The sequence below is a fragment of the Saccopteryx bilineata genome, chromosome 1, assembly GCF_036850765.1.
Source record: "Saccopteryx bilineata isolate mSacBil1 chromosome 1, mSacBil1_pri_phased_curated, whole genome shotgun sequence".
In the NCBI taxonomy this organism is placed as follows: Eukaryota; Metazoa; Chordata; class Mammalia; order Chiroptera; family Emballonuridae; genus Saccopteryx; species Saccopteryx bilineata.
In genome coordinates this window covers 360,160,640-360,182,333 of record NC_089490.1, presented here as the reverse complement: position 1 = coordinate 360,182,333, position 21,694 = coordinate 360,160,640, and the positions used below count along the sequence as shown (strand labels likewise).

General features: G+C 36.5%; 1 protein-coding gene and 1 non-coding gene across 6 annotated transcripts in view; both read left to right on the top strand.

The window, feature by feature from the left end:
* BTBD10 (BTB domain containing 10) overlaps nucleotides 1–21,694 on the top strand; it is a 110,421-nt gene that overhangs the window by 68,301 nt on the left and 20,426 nt on the right. For 4 of the 5 annotated variants that reach the window (XM_066251004.1, XM_066251006.1, XM_066251002.1 and 1 more), the window contains exons 2-3: nucleotides 17,422–17,618; nucleotides 20,444–20,729. In XM_066251004.1, the coding sequence (XP_066107101.1) occupies nucleotides 17,465–17,618; nucleotides 20,444–20,729 (440 nt within the window). In that variant the 5' untranslated portion in view covers nucleotides 17,422–17,464. Of the gene's footprint in view, nucleotides 1–17,418; nucleotides 17,619–20,443; nucleotides 20,730–21,694 lie in introns of all 5 variants that reach the window. The other variant, XM_066251005.1, reaches the window with a different exon arrangement.
* TRNAG-ACC (transfer RNA glycine (anticodon ACC)) lies at nucleotides 8,927–9,002 on the top strand. Its single transcript has one exon. It is a non-coding gene; the product is annotated as a tRNA-Gly (tRNA).

Genomic DNA, 21,694 nt, shown 5'->3' with positions numbered 1-21,694 from the left:
CCACCGCCTGGTCAGTCGACTTCAAACTTTTGTTGAAAATGAGTTGTCCATTTATATATATGGACTCTTTTCTGATCCATTAATCTATTTGTCATTATGCCAGTAGCACACTATGTTCATTTCTATAGCTTCACATTTTTATATGAATTTTATAGAATCAGTTTGTCAGTTTTGACAAGGAAACTGGCTTAATTTTTTAATAAATTTTTATTAATGTTAATGGGATGACATTAATAAATCAGGGTACATATATTCAAAGAAAACATGTCTAGGTTATCTTGTCATTGAATTATGTTGCATACCCCTTGCCCAGAGTCAGATTGTCCTCCGTCACCCTCTATCTAGTTCTCTGTGCCGCTCCCCCTCCCCCTAACTCCCTCCCTCCCTCCCTCCTGCGTGCTCCCTCCCCCCACCCCTGGTAACCACCACACTCTTGTCCATGTCTCTTAGTCTCGTTTTTATGTTCCACCAATGTATGGAATCATGTAGTTCTTGTTTTTTTCTGATTTACTTATTTCACTCCGTATAATGTTATCAAGATCCCACCATTTTGCTGTAAATGATCTGATGTCATCATTTCTTATGGCTGAGTAGTATTCCATAGTGTATATGTGCCACATCTTCTTTTTCCAGTCTTCTATTGAAGGGCTTTTTGGTTGTTTCCATGTCTTGGCCACTGTGAACAGTGCTGCAATGAACATGGGGCTACATGTGTCTTTACGTATCAATGTTTCTGAGGTTTTGGGGTATATAACCAGTAGAGGGATTGCTGGGTCATAAGGTAGTTCTCTTTTCAGTTTTTTGAGGAACCACCATACTTTCCTCCATAATGGTTGTACTACTTTACAGTCCCACCAACAGTGGATGAGAGTTCCCTTTTCTCCGCAGCCTCTCCAACATTTGCTATTACCCGTCTTGTTGATAATAGCTAATCTAACAGGGGTGAGGTGGTATCTCATTGTAGTTTTGATTTGCATTTTTCTAATAACTAATGAAGCTGAGCATCTTTTCATATATCTGTTGGCCATTTGTATTTCTTCCTGGGAGAAGTGTCTGTTCATGTCCTCTTCCCATTTTTTTTTTTCCTTTCTTTTTTTCTGAAGCTGGAAACGGGGAGAGACAGTCAGACAGACTCCCGCATGCGCCCGACCGGGATCCACCTGGCACGCCCACCAGGGGCGACGCTCTGCCCACCAGGGGGCGATGCTCTGCCCCTCCGGGGCGTCGCTCTGCCGCGACCAGAGCCACTCCAGCGCCTGGGGCAGAGGCCAAGGAGCCATCCCCAGCGCCCGGGCCATCCTCGCTCCAATGGAGCCTTGGCTGCGGGAGGGGAAGAGAGAGACAGAGAGGAAGGAGGGGGAAGGGGTGGAGAAGCAAATGGGCGCTTCTCCTATGTGCCCTGGCCGGGAATCGGACCCGGGTCCCCCACACGCCAGACCGATGCTCTACCGCTGAGCCAACCGGCCAGGGCCTCTTCCTATTTTTTTATTGGATTGTTTGTTTGTTTGTTGTTGAGTTTTATGAGTTCTTTGTAAATTTTGGATATTAGGCCCTTATCTGAGCTGTTGTTTGAAAATAACATTTCCCATTTAGTTGGCTGTCTGTTTATTTTGATAACAGTTTCTCTTGCTGAGCAAAAACTTTTTATTCAGGTGTAGTCCCATTCATTTATCTTTGCCTTCACTTCTCTTGCCATTGGAGTCAAGTTCATAAAATGTTCTTTAAAACCTGGGTCCATGAGTTTAGTACCTATGTCTTCTTCTATGTACTTTATTGTTTCAGGTCTTATATTTAGATTTTTGATCCATTTTGAGTTAATTTTAGTACACGGGGACAGGCTGTAGTCGAGTTTCATTCTTTTGCATGTGACTTTCCAGTTTTCCCAACACCATTTGTTGAAGAGGCTTTCTTTTCTCCATTGTGTGTTGTTGGCCCCTTTATCAAAGATTATTTGACCATATATATGTGGTTTTATTTCTGGGCTTTCTATTCTTTTCCATTGGTCTGAGTGTCTATTTTTCGGCCAATACCATGCTGTTTTGATTATCGTGGCCCTATAATATAGTTTAAAGTCAGGTATTGTAATGCCCCCAGCTTCATTCTTTTTCTTTAGGATTGCTTTGGCTATTGGGTTTTTTTATAGTTCCATATAAATCTGATGATTTTTTGTTCCATTTCTTTAAAAAATGTCATAGGAATTTTGATGGGAATTGCATTAAATTTATATATTGCTTTGGGTAATATGGCCATTTTAATTATATTTATTCTTCCTATCCAAGAACAAGGAATATTTTTCCATCTCATTGTGTCTTTTTCTATTTCTCTTAACAATGCCTTGTAGTTTTCGTTATATAGGTCCTTTACATTCTTTGTTATGTTTATTCCTAGGTATTTTATTTTTTTTGTTGCAATCGTGAAGGGGATTATTTTTTTGAGCTCGTTTTCTAATATTTCATTGTTGGCATATAGAAAGGCTATGGACTTTTGTATGTTAATTTTGTATCCTGCGACCTTACTGTATTGGTTTATTGTTTCTAGTAATCTTTTTGTGGAGTCCTTCGGGTTTTCGATGTATAGGATCATATCATCAGCAAAAAGTGATACCTTTATTTCTTCTTTTCCTATATGGATGCCTTTTATTTCTTTGTCTTGTCTGATTGCTCTGGCCAGAACTTCTAGCACCACGTTAAATAAGAGTGGAGAGAGTGGACAACCCTGTCTTGTTCCTGATTTAAGGTGGAAAGTCCTCAGTTTTATGTCATTTAATATGATGTTGGCTGATGGTTTATCATATATGGCCTTTATCATGTTGAGATATTTTCCTTCTATACCCATTTTGTTGAGAGTCTTAAACATAAAATTGTGTTGTATTTTATTGAATGCCTTTTCTGCATCTATTGATAAGATCATGTGGTTTTTGTTCTTTGTTTTGTTGATATGGTGTATTATGTTAACCGTTTTACGTATGTTGAACCATCCTTGAAATTCTGGGATGAATCCCACTTGATCTTGATGTATTATTTTTTTAATATGTTGTTGTATTCAATTTGCCAGTGTTTTGTTTAGTATTTTAGCATCTGTATTCATTAGAGATATTGGTCTGTAGTTTTCTTTCTTTGTGCCATTCTTGCCAGGTTTTGGTATGAGGGTTATGTTGGCCTCATAAAATGTGTTTGGAAGTATTACTTGTTTTTCAATTTTTTGGAAGACTTTTTTTTTTTTTTTGCTATTTCTGAAGCTGGAAACAGGGAGAGACAGTCAGACAAACTCCCGCATGCGCCTGACTGGGATCCACCCGGCACGCCCACCAGGGGCGACACTCTGCCCACCAGGGGGCGATGCTCTGCCCATCCTGGGCGTCGCCATGTTGCGACCAGAGCCACTCTAGCGCCTGAGGCAGAGGCCACAGTGCCATCCCCAGCGCCCGGGCCATTTTGGCTCCAATGGAGCCTTGGCTGTGGGAGGGGAAGAGAGAGACAGAGAGGAAGGTGCGGCGGAGGGGTGGAGAAGCAAATGGGCGCTTCTCCTGTGTGCCCTGGCCGGGAATCGAACCCGGGTCCTCCGCACGCTAGGCTGACGCTCTACCGCTGAATTTTTTGGAAGACTTTGAGTAGAATAGGAACCAAGTCTTCTTTGAATGTTTGATACAATTCACTAGTATAACCGTCTGGGCCTGGACTTTTATTTTTGGGGAGGTTTTTAATAGTTTTTTCTATTTCCTTCCTGCTGATTGGTCTATTTAGGCTTTCTGCTTCTTCATGACTCAGTCTAGGAAGGTTGTATTGATCTAGGAATTTATCCATTTCTTCTAGATTGTTGTATTTGGTGGCATATAGTTTTTCATAGTATTCTACAATAATTCTTTGTATATCTATGATGTCTGTGGTGATCTCTCCTCTTTCATTTTGGATTTTATTTATTTGAGTCCTGTGCCTTTTTTCCTTGGTGAGTCTTGCCAAGCGTTTGTCAGTTTTGTTGATCTTTTCAAAGAACCAGCTCCTTGTTTTATTGATTTTTTCTATAGTTTTTCTGTTCTCTATTTCGTTTATTTCTGCTCTGATTTTTATTATCTCCTTTCTTCGGCTGGTTTTGGGTTGTCTTTGTTCTTCTTTTTCTAGTTCCTTAAGGTGTGAAGTTAAGTGGTTTACTTAGGCTCTCTCTTGTTTGTTCATATAGGCCTGAAGTGATATGAACTTTCCTCTTATTACTGCTTTTGCTGCGTCCCAGAGATTCTGATATGTTGTATTTTCATTTTCATTTGTCTGTATATATCTTTTGATCTCTGCGCTTATTTCTTCTTTGACCCATTCATTTTTTAGAAGTATGTTATTTAGTTTCCACATTTTTGTGGGTTTTTCCCCCTCTTTTTTGCAGTTGAATTCTAGTTTCAAGGCTTTATGATCAGAGAATATGCTTGGTACAATTTCAATATTTCTAAATTTGCTGATATTGTCTTTGTGGCCCAATATATGGTCAATTCTTGAGAATGTTCCATGTACACTAGAGAAAAATGTATACTCTGTCGCTTTGGGATGAAGTGTCCTGTAGATGTCTATCATATCCAGGTGTTCTAGTATTTCATTTAAGGCCACTATATCTTTATTGATTCTCTGTTTGGATGACCATTTAGAGCCGTCAGCGGTGTATTGAGGTCTCCAAGTATAATTGTATTTTTGTCAGTTTTTGTTTTAAGGTCAATAAGTAGGTGTCTTATATATTTTGGTGCTCCTTGGTTTGGTGCATATATATTAAGGATTGTTATGTCTTCTTGATTCAGTGTCCCTTTAATCATTATGAAATGACCATTTTTGTCTCTGAGTACTTTTTCTGTCTTATAGTCAACATTATTAGATATGAGTATTGCTACACCTTCTCTTTTTTGGGTGTTGTTTGCTTGGAGTATTGTTTTCCAGCCTTTCACTTTGAATTTGTTTTTATCCTTGTTGCTTAGATGTGTTTCTTATAGGCAGCATATAGTTGGATTTTCTTTTTTAATCCATTCTGCTACTCTGTGTCTTTTTATTGGTAAGTTTAATCCATTTACATTTAGTGTAATTATTGACACTTGTGTGTTCCCTATTGCCATTTTATAAATTGCTTTCTGTTAGTTTTGTATCTTGTTTGATTCTTCTCTTTTGTTTTTGTTTGTTTGTATTCCATACTTCTTTCCTCTGTTGCTACCTTTTTTAAGTCAAGTGTTTTGTGGTGGTTTTTTCAATGGTGGTTACCATTAAGTAATGAAAAGGGTACCTACCATATTCATTGTAGTACCCTATCTTATGAGTATTTCTGCACTTCATTGTCCTTTGCTACTGTTAATCTCCATCCTCTCCCCCCTTTTTTTGTTTTGTTGTCACAGTTTAAGTTTGGTTTTATTGTGTTCTTGGTGGAGCTGTTACTTGTGGTTTTGTTTTCTTTTCTTTGAATCTGGTTGGAAAACCCCTTTAGTATTTCCTGGAGTGGGGGCTTTCTGATGATAAATTCTCTCATCTTTTCTGTATTTGTGAATGTTTTTATATCTCCTTCATACTTGAAGGATAGCTTTGATGGGTATAGTATTCTTGGCTGAAAGTTCCTCTCTTTCAGGGCTTTAAATATTGGGGTCCACTCTCTTCTAGCTTGTAGAGTTTCTGCTGAGAAATCTGATGATAATCTAATAGGCCTTCCTTTATATGTTGTACTCTTCTTTTCCCTGGCTGCCTTGAGAATTTTTTCTTTGTCATTGGTTTGTGTCATCTTCATTATGATGTGCCTTGGAGTGGGTTTGTTGGGGTTAAGAAAACTCGGAGTTCTGTTTGCTTCTTGAATTTGAGGCTTTAATATTTTCATCAGGCTTGGGAAGTTCTCGTCTATTATTTGTTTGAGTATATTCTCCATTCCATTTTCATTCTCTTCTCCCTCTGATATACCTATTATTCTTATGTTATTCTTTCTGATGGAGTCAGACAATTCCTGTAGGGCTTTCTCGTTTTTTATTATTTTTGAGTCTCTTTCTTCTTCTCTCTGTTGTGCCTCAAGTTGCTTGTCTTCTATTTCACTAATCCTATTTTCTATCTGGGCTGTTCTGTTAGGTAAGCTTGTTACCTCGTTTTTCAGCTCGTGTATTGAGTTTTTCATTTCTGTTTGATTTGTTTTCATGGTTTCAATTTCCTTGGTAATATATTCTTTATGTTCGTTGAGTTGTTTTCTGATATCCCTAAATTGCCTTTCTGTGTTTTCTTGTATATCTCTGAGTATTTTTAAGATTTCTATTTTAAATTCTGTCATTTAGCTCCAAGGCTTCCAATATGTTAAATCTTTTCTCCATAGATTTTTCCACATCTATTTGTGTTACCTCTCTATCTTTTGTATCCATAATATTCGATTTCCTCTTTCTTACTGGCATCTGAGAGTGGTCTTGATGATAACACTAATTAGAATTAATAAAGAATAAAAAGTAAAAAAAAAAAGGAAAACACCCCACAAAAAAACCAGTAATAATTTATTATTTCCCCCTTTTTTCTTTCTTCTCTTCCCCGCCTCAGGGAAATATCGTGATGACCTGTGAATTATATTATGCTAAATGGAACAAAAACTTCCTATAACGGAGGGCCTGATTTGGGGTGAAGAGTTCAAGGGGCAAAAAAGGGAGTAGGGACCTACTAAATGCAAAAAAAAAAAGAAAATCTTAGACAAGCATAAAATGATTTGCTTGTAAGTGATGGTCGACTAAGAGATATAATGAGAGGGATAAGAGGGAAACAGAAAAAAGGAGAAAAAATAATGAACAAAAAAAATAAAAATAATAAGTAAAAATCTGTTGTATTAAATGGAACAAAGACTAAATACAATGGAGACCTTGGGTTCAGAGGAATGCTAGTGAGTTAAAAAGCAATGTATAAAGTACCCAAAATGCCACAAAAACAAAGAAACAAAAGAAAACCAAAAACAAAAGCCAAAAAAAACCCAAAAAAACTTGAGTCCCAAATTAAATAATTTGTTCATGATTGAGAATTGAATGGGAGGAAAAGTAAAAGGAGAAAAGAAGAAACGAATAGAAAGGAAAAAAGAAAAAGAGAATAACGAAGGAAGAAAAAAAGGAAAAGGAAAAAAAAAGGGGGAGAGAGTGAGAGGTAAGGGTTTTGGAGTGTAACCCTAAAGGAGAGTGAGGATGAAGAAAAAAATAAAATGTAACACTCATGGGTATTGTAGTTCAAGAAAAGGGAAGCATAAGATGGGCAGAGAATAAAAGGACCGAGGTGGAGGAAGTAGAAATAATAATAATAAAGGCAATAAGATAGAAGAGACAAACAACAAGAACGAAAAATTAGTGGAACAAGTTATAAAGTCTGTGGATTTTTCTTGATTTTGAGAGGTTAACTTCTTCCTTTTTCTTTTCTCTCCCTCTTCCTGGTCGGTGACTCTGTACCCCAGGCTCTGCCCCTGTGTCAACGCTTAGGTAGGGATTTGCAGTTGATGGATTCTATGGCAATGTCATATAATTGGCTTTAGTCTCGCTGGTAGTCAAGGCTTGTTGGCGTTTGCAGGGTCCAACAATGAGAGAGTTTGCTTTCCTGGAGTCTCTGTCCTAGTCTCCCCTTCCTGAATTAGCAGCCTGGTGATCCAGCTATAAGGCTGCTACTGCTTCTGCCTAGGGAGTTAAGAGGCTCAAAGAGCTGGGAAATCCCCACTCTATCCCCACTCAGCGCAAGGCTTTGGGTAAGGCTCTGGCAGTCAGAGCTTCCAGCGTAATCAGGCGGGGCTGGGAGTCTAATTGTTGTCAAGGTGACTGTTCAGCGCCTAGCATTCAGTTGGACCACTCAACCCAGGCTTTCCACACTTTGTAACCTGTTTTGGCTGGGAAGAAGAGGCACTAGTCGCTGCTTGCTGTATAGATCTTAATATCTGTCAAGTCCCTCTTGTTAGCGTGTATCCCTGAATATGTAGGCTCTGTCAATTAGAAGTTGACCCTGCCCCTTTAGCGAGAGGCACTAAAAAATATCCCGCCTCTTGTCTTGGATCGCTGAACTGAGAGAGATCTTATCAATTAGAGCCCCGTGGGTGCGCAGATTTCGTGGGTTAAGCTAATTTCAGTGATTGGATCCGCAGCTGTGCTCCAGAAAGTATTTCAGGCTGCCCGCGCGCCCCTCCCCCAACGCTTGATTGTTAGCTTGGATGGCTGGGTGAGGTACCCCGCCTACGGAGACAATCTCCGGAGTAGGAAAGATAGCCTTGGCACCTCTCCCGCTCGCCTGGCCTCACCTTGCCGCTGGCGGCTGGGGTGCACTGGACGCGCGGGAGACTGAGGCACTCTGGGTGTGTGGGCAAGTGGGGTGCTCTAGGCGTGTGGGTGAGTGAGACGTTCAGGTCACGTGCGCGAGTGGGGTGCTCTGGGCACCGGTGGCTGGGGACTCTCACTCGCAGTGCGCGGGCTGCTGGGGACGCTGGCTGTGCAAGGGAGCTCGCTCTGCAACCGGACCGCGGCACCGGGCGCATGCGCGGTTTCTCACCGCACGCAGCACCCAGGCTGCCGCTCCCTGAGTGTGGGCGGGCAGTTGTACCCGTGGGTTGACTCATCACAGGCGTACACCCTCCTCGGCTTGAATGAACGTCCCTGCGGTAGTTAGCTTCCTCCACACCCTTATCTCTGACTTGTCTCTCAGATTCAAGTGATAACAGTCCTTTCGCTTTCAGTTTGTGTGGAACTCCGGAATGCTCCGAGGATAAATTTTTCCGTTTCTAGTTGATAAATTTGTTGAGATTTTGGGAGATCTGTCGGACGCGCTGCTCATGACGCCATTTCCATGACATCACTCTGGCTTAATTTTTGATTGAAATTGTGTTGTATCTATAGATGAACTTCGGGTGAATTCACATCTTAACAATATTGAGTCTTCTAACTTGTGAACATAATAAATTTTGTTTAGTTCTTTTAAAATTTCAGTAAGCCCTGGCCGGTTGGCTCAGCGGTAGAGCGTCGGCCTACCGTGCGAAGGACCCGGGTTCGATTCCCGGCCAGGGCACACAGGAGAAGCGCCCATTTGCTTCTCCACCCCTCCGCCGCGCTTTCCTCTCTGTCTCTCTCTTCCCCTCCCGCAGCCAAGGCTCCATTGGAGCAAAGATGGCCCGGGCGCTGGGGATGGCTCTGTGGCCTCTGCCTCAGGCGCTAGAGTGGCTCTGGTCGCAAAATGGCGACGCCCAGGATGGGCAGAGCGTCGCCCCTGGTGGGCGTGCCGGGTGGATCCCGGTCGGGCGCATGCGGGAGTCTGTCTGACTGTCTCTCCCTGTTTCCAGCTTCAGAAAAATGAAAAAAAAAAAAAAATTTCAGTAATGTTTCATAGTTTTTAGCATGCAGGTGTTCCACATCTTTTGTCAGATTTATCCTTAATTGTTTGTATATTGATGCCATTGTAAATGTTGTTTTTCTGATTGTTGCTAGTATGTAGAAATACAATTGATCTTTATTTGTGACCTTACTAAACTCACTTATTTGTTCTAATAACTGTAACTAGAGTTTACAATAGATGATCTTGTTAAGTACAGTTTTAATTTTTCCCCCCAATATGGATGCCTTTTATATCTTTCTTGCCATACATATTACTGTAGCTAAAATCTTCAGTACATTTGTGAGTAGAAGTAGTGAGTGGAAATTCTTGTCTTGTTCCTGATCCTAGGAGAGGATTTTGTCTTTAACCACTAAGATGTTGGCTGTAGGTTTTCCATAGATATTTTTTATTTAGCTGACGCAATTCTATTGTATTCCTACTTTGCTGAGCCCCCCCCCTTTTAAATTAGCAGTGGAATTTGGATTTTGTTAAATGTATTTCCTATGTACTGTATTTCCCCACCTTTTTTGAAAAATTTGGGGTCTATAAACAATGTGTCTTAATAGAGTGGTTATAGATTTTCTTATTTGCATTACTCGCTTTTTCATGCAGATGAAGATTTGTATGAATTTCATGATGAATAAAACTTGAGTTCAATAACTTTATGTAATACATTTTTTTTTCAAATTTCAATCCCCAAAATTAGGGTGCATCTTATACATGGGAGCGTCTTATATATGGGGAAATATGGTATATTGAGCTACAAATTTTTTTCTTTATTGATTTGTTAATGTGGTGAATTGCATTGATTGAGTTTTGAGTATTCAATTAATCTTGTATTTTTAGGATAAAGTTTATTAGGTAATGATGTACTGTTATTGTTATATATTGCTGTATTTGAATTTTTAAAATTTTCTATAAAATATTTACATCTGTGTTCTGAGAGATATGTTAGTGTTTTTATTGCAATGTCTGCCTGGTTTTGGTATCCGGGTAATGCTGACCTCAGACAGTGAGTTAGGAAATCTTCAATTTTCTGGAAGAGTTTGTATAGAATTTGTATTGCTCTATCTTAAAAGCTTGGTTGAATTCATAGATGAAGTCATTCAATGATGAATTCATAGATGAAGTCATGTTTTCCCTTTTTTTTCTTTATTTTCTGAAGTGAGAAGTGGGGAGGTAGAGAGACAGACTCCCATATGTGCCAGACTGGGATCCACCAAGCAAGCCCACTATAGAGTGATGCTCTGCCCATCTGAGGTATTGCTCCATTGCAACTGGAGCCATTCTAGCGCCTGAGGTGGAGGCCATGTAGCCATCCTTGGCACCTGGGCCAACTTTGCTCCAGTGGAGCCTTGGCTGCAGGAAGGGAAGAGAGAAATAGAGACAAAGGAGAGGGGAAAGGGTAGAGAAGCATATGGGTGCTTCTCCTGTGTGCCCTGACTGAAAATCAAACCTGGGATATCCACATGCCCTGCTGACACTCTACCACTAAGTCAGCCAGCCAGGGCAACCCTTATGTTTTTGTTTTCTTAGAAGAAAAGTTTGTGTTTTTTTTGTGGCAGAGACAGAGTCAGAGAGAGGGACAGACAGGAAGGGAGAGAGATGATAAACATCAATTCTTCATTGTGGTTTCTTAGTTGTTCATTGATTGATTTTTCATATGTGCCTTGACAGAGAGCTACAGCAGACTGAGTGACCCCTTACTCGAGCCAGTGACCTTGGGCTCAAGCCGGTGAGCCTTGCTCAAACCCAATGAGCTTGCGCTCAAGCTGGCGACTTTGGGGTCTTGAACCTGGGTTCTCCGTGTCCCAGTCCGACCTCTATCCACTGAGCCACCACCTGGTTAGGCAGAAGAAAAGTTCTTAACTACAGAATTAATATTTAAAATTTTTTTTTAATTTATTCATTTTAGAGGTGGGGGGGAGAGACAGAGAGAGGGACACAGAGAGAGAGAAGGGGGCAGGAGCATGAAGCCTCAACTCCTATATGTACCTTGACTAGGCAAGTTTCTAACCAGCGACCTCAGCATTCCAGGTTGATGCTTTATCCAGTGTGCAATGATAGGTCAGGCCAGATTTAATATTATAATAGATACAGAGCTGTTTATCTCATCTGTTTCTTCTTGCGTGGGTTTTGATAGTTTGGAATTTGTCTAGTTCTTTCAAGTTGATGAATTTATTTACATAAAGTTTATAATAATATTCTTCTATCATTCTTTTAATATATATAACCTTTTTAGTGATATCAACTCTCATTTCTTTTTTTTTTTTTCAGTGAGAGGAAGGGAGACTCCCACATGAGCCCCAACCAGGACCCACCCAGCAAGCCCACTAGGGGGCGATGCTCTGTGCATCTGGGGCCTTGCTCCATTGCACAGCAACCGAGCTCTTCTTAGCGTCTGAAGCAGAGGCCATGGCCAGCTAGCTCCAAATGAGCTATGGCTGCAGGAGGGGAAGAGAGAGGGGGGAAGTGAGAGGGAAAGGGGTAGAGAAGCAGGTGGACACTTCTCCTGTGTGTCTTGACTGGGAATTGAACCTGGGACACCCACATACAGGGCTGACACTCTACCACTGGGCCAACTGGCCAGGGCCTCCCTCATTTCTTGATATTGGTTAATTTGTATCTTCTCACTTTTTCCCCAATCAGTCTAGGTATAGGTTTATCAATTTTATTATTACTTAGCTTTTAATTGATTTATCCTAATGTTTTTCTGATTTCTATTATTTTGATTTCCATTCTGATTTTTATCTACTTTCTTAGTTTGCCCTTTGTCTAGTTTTCAAAAGATAGAAACTTGAGTTTATTTTTCTTAGACCTTTCTTTTTCCCTAATATAAGCACTTAATACTATAATTTACACCCTAACCACTATTATATGTCATGCCATTTCACATATTTTTGTATGTTCGGTTTTTTCTTTTTTTCACTTCTAAATTTTCTGTTTTTCCTTCTGATTTCTTCTTTGCTCCATGGGTTATTTAGAAGGTGTTATTTTTAAATACTTGGGAATTTTTAAGATATCTTTCCATTATTGACTTTTTATTTAATTCCATTGTAATCAGAGAATATACTTTGTATGTTTGAATTCTTTTAAATTTATTGAGACTTGTTTTATTGCTGAGAATATAGTCTGTCTTGGTAAACGTTCTCTGTGCACATAAAAATAATTAGATTTTTCTGCTCTTGTTTGTGAAATGTTCTATAAAAGTTAGGTCAAGCTAGTTGTTAGTGTTGTTCAGATCATATTCACTTTTACTGTTTTCTGTCTACTTACTCTGTTAAATATTATAAGAGGGGTATTACCTCTGACCATAATTGTGTAATTGTCTAGTTTCTTTGTAATTTTATCAGTTTTTGCTTCATGTATTTTGAAGCTCTGTTATGAGGCAGGAGAACTTTTGGTATTGTTAGATGCTTATGAAATGCCTTGGTAATTTGCTCTGAGGTCTACTTGATCAGTTATTAATATAGTTTCTTTTGCTTTCTTTTCACTAGTGTTAGGGTAGTTTATCTTTCCTTATCCTTTTATGTTGAACCTCCTTGTACTTTTGTATTTTTAAGTTTTTTTCTTTTTTTTTAAAGGCAGCATATAAATTAGGTCTGGCTTTTATATCCAGTCAGATAATCTCTACCTTTTATGGCCCATTTACATTTAATGTGATTATAGATATGGTAGATATGGTTAAGGTAAAGTCTATCATCTTGTTTTTTATTTTCTATTTGTCCCATTTATCCTTGTTTCTTCTTTTTTTCTTTTCCTCTTTTGGATTATCTTTTTTATGATTTCATTTTATCACCTTTTTTTTATTATTAGCTATAATTTAGTGGTTGCTTTAGGGCTTATAATAAACCTCTTCAATTTATCAGTCTACCTTCAAGTGATACACCATTTTTTTGTGTGTAGTCTATGAGCCTTACAATAATGGATTTCTATTTGTCACCTCACAAACTATTATAGTAATGGTTATGTTATAAACTCCATACAATATTGTTATAATTATTATTTAAAGAGATTTAAATAAGAACAAAAATTATGTATTTCCCCATGTAGCTACTGTTTATAGTGTCCTTCATTCTTTGTGTAAATTCATATTTTCATCTGGTATTGTTTTGTCTTCTGCCTGAAGGGCTTCCTTTAATTTTTCCTGTAGTGCAAATCTGCATGTGATGAGTTCATGATTTTATGTGTGTGTGTGTCTGAAAATGCATTTTACCTTTATTTTTGAAAAATATTTTTGCTGGATATAACAAATGCAGATTGACAGGGTTTTTTTTTTTATAGTGTTTTGCTTTGTTTTTGTGTTTTATTTTTTCTTAAAATGTGTTCGGGATTTGTTATACATGTTGCATTTGTGGATTTGTAATTTTCATTGCATTTTAAGACATTATTTCTTTTTTTTTTTTACATTATTTCTTTAAATATTTTTTCTCTTTACCTCTCTTTCTTTATAGATTCCATTTATACCAATATTAGGGTACTTAAAGTTGACCCATAGCTCACTCATGCCCTAAATTTTCTACTTTTTTTCTTGTGTTTCATTTTGAATATTTCCTATTTCTGTGTCTTCAAATTCACCAATCTTTGCTTTTATATGTGTAATCTTTATTAATTACATTCAGTGTACTTTTCACCTCATTATCTTCACTTTTATTTCTGAAAGTTTGATTTGCAAATTTTTAATGTATATCTATAATTTTTGGAGGAATATGATTATAATGTCTGCTTTAATGTCTTTGTTTCTAATTGTAAGGCATGTATCAATTTAGGGTTCATTTTGATTGATTTTTCTCATATAGGTTATGTTTTTCTGCTGCATTGCATATCTGATAATTTTTTATTGGATGCCATAGATTGTGAATTTTATCTTGTTTAGGTGCTGGATATTTTTGTATTCTTTTAAATATTCTTGAACTTTGTTTTAGGTTTCAGTTTAGTTACTTGGAAACAATTTGAGTCAGTGCTTGCTGTTAGGATTTATTAGATGTGACCGGTGGTGGGATTCAGCCACCTGTAGTAGTGTTCATTCCATCCATAGATGAAAAAAATGGCAAGTGGGGACACCAACCAAGAAGCAATGTGGAAGTATCTTAAATAAGTTTCACTGGTTTTTTTTTTGGTCAGGTGTAATTTAATAATTTTTCATTAATATTTAAAAACCTTTTTTTATAATATCTGATTTTGTGTACCTCTTTTGTTCTTATTTAAGTATTAAATGCATGAAATAATAAACTACCTATCAGCATATCATTTTTTTTATACTTAAAATGATCACTAGGGCAGAGAACTGGTTGTTAAATTACTTGAATCCCACCACTGGATGTGACCAGAGTCGAGCTCAGTTTAGGTCTAATTATTTCCTCTTTCAGAGCCAGGACTCTTTTAGAGTCTCTCCCTAGTGCCCTGTGAATCATGAGGTTTTCCAGCCTGACGGGGAGGAATGGGTCCTGTGTGAGTCCTGGACATGTTTCCTGTAATTGTTTAAGTTGATTCTTTCTCCAGCCATATGTAGTTTCTTCACACGTGTGTGCTGATTGGTACTAAGCTCAGTACTTGGCGGAATACTCAGTGTAGCTCTCTGAGGTTTTCTGTGTGTGCTGCTTTCTCCTCTGGTACTCTTTCCTGAGAACTCCAGCCACCTAGTGTCCTGAACCTCTCAGCTTTATATCCTTAACTCAGAAGTTCATCAGGCTTTGCCTGGTTTTTGCCTCCCTACGTTTACTCTGGATACACTTTCAGGATTAATAATTTGGACAGTTGGGCTTCTCTCATTTGTTTTTAATCTTTGAGGGATCACTTTCTTTGCATGATGTACTATGTCTTGTAAATCATTGTTTCATGTATTTTGTGGGGCTGTTTTAGACAGGAAAGTAAATTCAGTCCTTGTTACTTAGTGTTGGCTAGGAGATTTTGAGGCTGACGTACTTTCTACTCCTTACCTGTCCCTCAATTCATTTATCTCAGATTCTTTTAAATGCAACATGAAGCAGAAATATCTCCTCTGAAAGTGCTTGTTCTCATTTTATTTTGCACACATTAATTATTTTTACCCTTAGAGTGCTTTCTTGATCTAAAATTATTTAATTAAATAGAGTAGGACATAATTAGTCTTTCATGACAATTTGATTTTGAAGGTCTGATTCAGAGTACATCATTCCATGTGGGAATGAAAAGGAAGAATGTAAGTGTATTATATCTTTTACATTGATTTAAAATCTAAACAATTTAGAAATGAAGCCAGTATTTCAGCAGAATGCTTAACAGTACTTCATCTTTCAGCTACAGAGATGTCTGGTTGAAATTTTTTCTCAGTCAGTCTGCATGGCTATTACTTAGACTGAACATTTATCCTACATTTGCCTTAGTTATAGTTGCGTTTGTACATTATGCATTAAATTATCAATTAGATTCATTTTTAGAAAATATGCTTAGCACACTTAAAACTTAGCAGCTAGAACCATTTGAGGAGTTATTTTTTTTTTGAATATATAATCCTTACTATATTTGTATGGATCCCTTTTTCCTATTTAGGACATGAACCAGAAAATCCATTGTTTCTAGTCTAAATTTTTAACGTAAATGCAGTAGGATCTTTTGATCTATTTCAAAAAAGTTTTCCAAAGATGCAGTCCTACTCATCTTTTTCACTAGAAAGAAGATGAGAGTAGAATTTTTCTTTTCTATAGGCTTATGAGACACAAATGACTGATAAAGACTGAGAAAGGGTTACCTTTAGGGTAAATACAAAGTCAGCTCTATCTTTTGTCTTTGTAGTCTGTTACAGTGAAGTGATAACTGATCTTCATAAGGAAAGAAACCACATTTTGTTGGAAGATTAAATTTTAAATAGGGGAGGAGAGCCGCGAGTAATAACTATGAAGGGGGCACTGGAATGAATCAAAGGCTAGTCAGCTCACTTATACTTCATTTAATCCTCATATTAACTTTAGAAAGTTAAAAGTTAATAGGTTGTGCATTTTACAGATGTGGAGACTAACCTTCCAAAATGTTAAGTAATAATATTCAACTTGTCAGTTTGACTTTGTCTGTATTACTCTAAAACTGTGAAGTTTTTTCTCTTTCTATAAAACACTTTAATATTTTAAAACTATAAACCATGGTATGTGCTAAAATGGCTCTCTTGTGTTTGTCAGTTTTCCCATCTACAATGTATTATGATTATTAAAATCTATTTATCAGTGCCTAATTCACTAGTGACTAATCCACAGTGATTTCTTCTAAGATCTTAAAGCATTTATTATCTGTCATTCATTTATTAGTCATATATATATTTGAGATATATTTAGTCATTTTGTATTTGAAATTTGGATAACTTTTGAATTGTTTCAATTTCTACATGTTCATGTGTTACTGCTGCACTTAAATCAAGCTCCTTGAGGGAGCTTCTCTACTGGCTTGTAGCACAGCATTGAACAGAGTATACATATCACTTAATAAAGAATTGTGTGAATGAATTCTGTCAACCCAGGTTATTTTAGTTGATCATCATTCTCTGTTATTTACTTCTTACAGGCAGATTTACATATGATGTTTTAAAATTTTAAATTCTGTGACTTCTCTTAATCAGCTGGTGCTGATAAGCTTTTTAGAGAAATGCTTTTTAAAATTTCAAAAAGTTCAATCAAAATAAAAATGAGTTGATTGAAATTAGCATGTAGAATTATTTTATTTGGCAGGGAGACAATTACTTTGTCTTTTACCTCAGTTAAGAGTTCTAGAAGCTGGTGTTCTTTTTCTTTTATAATCAAAGAAATCAAAAGATCATTTGAGTAATATTTAGGCAATTTGGGTGGTGGCTGCTGCTGATGCTACTGCTACTATGACTACTATTTACTCAGAAGTCAATTAACCTTTCTGGGCTTCAGTTTTCTCATCCTTAAAACCGAGTTGGATTATATGATCTTTAAAGATCTAATGTTCCAGAATTTATAAAACCTAGAAGTTTGAGGTAAATTATGTTTATTTTAGAATAGTAAAGTAGCATTTGATTCTTACCCTTCAAAATACTATTAGTTTTATGTTAGTTGATTTTTTTTCTTTAAAAGTGTATCTTATGTTCTACTTTTATGGTTAATTTTCTTTTTTAACTTAGCAGTACTCCCTCACGTGTTGCTAAAGGAGTTGTTGACCACGCCAAAATGAGTCTACATGGTGCTAGTGGGGGACATGAGAGATCAAGAGATAGAAGAAGGTCAAGTGACAGATCACGAGATTCATCTCATGAAAGAATGGAATCTCAGCTCACTCCTTGTATTAGAAATGTTACTTCTCCAACGCGACAGCACCATGTTGGTATGTAGATCAACTGACCTTCCAAACAATTTTAAATCATGTCTTTACCTTTCTAAAGTAATGACAGTGAATTGTGTCTAATATTTGAGAGTAAAATTAACGTCTTACTTTTATTCAATTGCTATTTTAGCTTAGCTTGGTTCTTGGTGTAAAAAAACAACTCATTAAATGAAATTTAAAAGTGATTTTTTTAAAAGAATTTTATAATTGTGATATGTAGATTTCATATATTTTCTAAATTGACTTATTTTAAAGGATATATAGCAGTGGTTTATTTTAAAATAGTTTGTAAATTATACATACTATCAAATTTACTATAAATATCAATAATAAATTTTCTGTCAATACTGGTACATTATTGATACAAATCCTTGGTTAATTGTCCTAGATAAAAGGAATTGAAAGCTAGAATAGCCATCAGAGTAATTTATTTTGATTTTTGACAGTATTTTTAATAATAAAAATAGAAGATGAAGGGAAGGTATGAAGTGCTTTTGTTTTCTTGGCAACTAGTTCAGATCTTTCTCTTTTTACCCATTGCTATAAATGAACATTATTACCACCGGTAAATACGTGTGACTATAAAGCATTAGTTTGAACCAAAGGTACAGAAGAAATGTGAACTTGCTGATACTCATTTTCCCCTGCAGAGGGGCAAATTAAATACCTTAATTTACTATGTGAGGTAGTTTCTGATCGTTATAAAGCAAAACCATTTTTTATTAGAGTCTAAGTATGTGTAGAAGTTGTGAATATCTAAGTAGGTCCTTAAAGTCAGACTGATACTGACTGATAAGCCAAAGAAAGAATAAATAAGAGATTTAGTTTGTTATATGCAAAGTTCAGCATATGAGAAGATAAAAGTAGGAATATAATTTTTTTTATTACCTTAGCAAAGCCTGCTTTTGGGATGCTGCCAGCATTACGGTACAGGGAATAAAATGGAAGTGTCAAAATATCTCTGGAGATACTGAAAATCTAATTATATAATCAGTAAAGCTGCACAGAGTGTTCTAAGTAGTCTGAGTCATGGAGGAATTTGGCAAAAGCTGATGAAACTGAGGGGACGGAGGTACATTTTTAGGTCACCTTTAAAGCTATTATCTAGGCTCTAAATGAAAATCATAAAATTTTAGTTTTAATTTACTTTTTGTAGAATTTTGGAACATCTAAAGAAAGTTTTCCAATTTTAATATTTCCTATCAATTAAAATTATAGAAAATAATGTAATCCTATAAAATTTGTAGCAGTGCTTTTCAACAAAAGTAATAACCAAAACACTATATCAGCTATTAAAGCCACTTAATTTGGTAGACATTAAAAGTCATTTGAAAAAATAAATACTTCTTGCTGTCATTATTGAAACTTTTTCTTCTCTTGGACCTTCATAAGTTATTGGTTTTGAAATGACATTATTAACACAGTGAGATTCCAAAATTTGTATTGTGTGTTCTCAGAATAGCATGAATACTTTTAGTATTTAGGAGAGTTTAAATGGATATTGTTACTAATCTATATTGTTATAACAAAAGAGGAAACCATTTACTGACTTTTGATGCTTACTTATTTGACTTGTGATTCTGTTCCTTGGGTTTTTATATATATATGGTCTATACCGGAAAGTTCTGTCTGTTTCTATCACGAGTTTCAACACATAAGCACGTTTATTTGGCGCATGTGTGCCTCTATTTTTATCACTTAATGTATACATACTGATGTAGCAAATTAATAAAACAAAGTTGATTCATGTTAGTCTTATGTGTGAAGCGATAGTGTACCCATGGCTACTGATAAAGTTCATTTACACCACTGTAATTTTTACGAATTTCAACAAGGAAGAAATGCTACAGAAGCATGTCTGTCGCATCCACCATACTCCCTGGACTTAGCACCCTCCCATTATCACTTGTTTTTGTCCTTACAAAATTTTTTGAAGGGCAAAAAATTCAAAAATGAAGATGATATCAAACAAGCACTGGTTCAATTTTTCGCATCAAAAGATAAAACATTTTTCAAAAATGGGATATACAAATTGCCCTCATGCTGGTAAGAAATCATTAATAATAATGGCAATTATATTATTTAATAAAGTTTATTGACGGTAAGAAAAATTTGTATTTTGTTTTATTCCAAAAACGGACAGAACTTTCCAGTAGACCTTATATATATATATATATATTTTTTTTTTCTTTTCTTTTCTTTTCTTTTTACAGAGAGAGTTAGAGGGATAGGTAGGGACAGACAGACAGGAAGGGAAAGAGATGAGATGAGAAACATCAATTTTTCATTGTGGCACTTTAGTTGTTCATTGGTTGCTTTCTCATATGTGCCTTGACCGTGGGCCTTCAGCAGACCAAGTAACCCCTTGCTTAAGCCAGTGACCTTGGGTCCAAGCTGGTGAACTTTGCTCAAACCAGATGAGCTTGTGCTCAAGCTGGTGACCTCAGGGTCTCGAACCTGGGTCCTCCGCATCCCAGTCCGATGCTCTATCCACTGCGCCACCGCCTGGTCAGGCTCTATATATTTTTAAGTAGAGTAATAACATAAAACTTATCTTAATTTTGATGTTAGACTGAGTCAACATCAGTTAGCTATATGTCTTTTTAAAAGTTTACAAAGATGAATTATCTTAGAAAAAAATTTGATGTTTTTATTCCTGGGAAATAAATTAATATTTATGGTGTTCTGTGAAAATGTTGAGATAAAAAAAGCAGGGATGCTGTGAATTAAAATAACTTTTCCAAGTCAAAAATTTAAAAAGATATATATGGGTCTTAAGTCTTTTAAAAGAAAATTTGCATGACTGTTTAACATCTTTATTTCAGAACGAGAAAAAGATCCCAGTTCTTCTCGTCCAGGCAGTCCTCGTCCTCAGAAAGCATCTCCAAATGGTTCAAGTAGCAGTGCTGGCCACAGCAGCAGGAACAGTAGTCAGTCAAGTTCAGATGGTAGCTGTAAGACATCTGGGGAGATGGTGTTTGTATATGAAAATGCAAAAGAAGGAGCTCGGAATGTGAGGACTTCAGAACGAGTGACATTAATAGTGGATAACACTAGATTTGTTGTAGACCCATCCATTTTTACTGCACAGCCAAATACAATGTTGGGCAGGTTTGTATTATTGCAGTTCTTTGTAATATTCATTTTAAAGCACCTTCACATTAATTTTATGTTTTCATTTTTACGGTAATTCTCTGTTGGAATGTAGGCATTCTTATTTTACAGATAAAAGAACTGAGCTTTTGAAGGTTAAATAACTAGCTCAAGTTACTACAACTAGAAAATGGTAGAGCCACTTTTTGAGCTTGGTTTTATTTCAAATGAATCTTTGCTGTACCAATAGGAATAGCACATGTATTAATAAAGACGGGTTGCTAAAAGATTTCTACAGGCTGAAACCATAGATTGCATCTAACAAGGTGAATTTAACAGTAGTAATGTTTTCTTTCCTCCGGTATTCAGCCATCAGATACAGCAGGTATCAGTCTTGTTGAAAGGGGAAAATGCTTAACAGTTGATTAGCTGAAAAGTCAGGTTGTCAGTCTGATATTGATACTTTTAAAAAAGGAATTTTATTAACAAGTAGAATGAAGTAGTCATTAGAAGTAGTCATTTGTGCTCATCAAGAGTAATAGATTAATGTAAAGTTTGTAGTTATTGGAACTGTAATCTAAGAATGATGTAGACAATGTAGACTTGATTTTCAACATGTCCAAGACTAGGATTGAATACCTTTTAACTTTAAAGTCATTGTCTTTTTCTGTTTACTCTAACATAAAGTGAAAGGGTGTATATTTGAGGTATAAGATTGATTACATGAGGTTAAAATTTTTTTATTTTTTAGGTTATGTATGAATATTTGGGATGTGTGCATTTGTGTATGTGTGTGTGATTTGTTAGTATCTCTGAATACAGAATAAATGCTAGCATGTGACACAACATTTTGAGTAGGTATTTTCTTTTAACATTGGCTTTGCATCTGTGAGATAAAAATATTTGAACTGTATAAGCTTTTATGTATTTCTTAGTAGCATAGGGGAGATTATTTCATGGAAGCTATTAGGATGATTTGACAC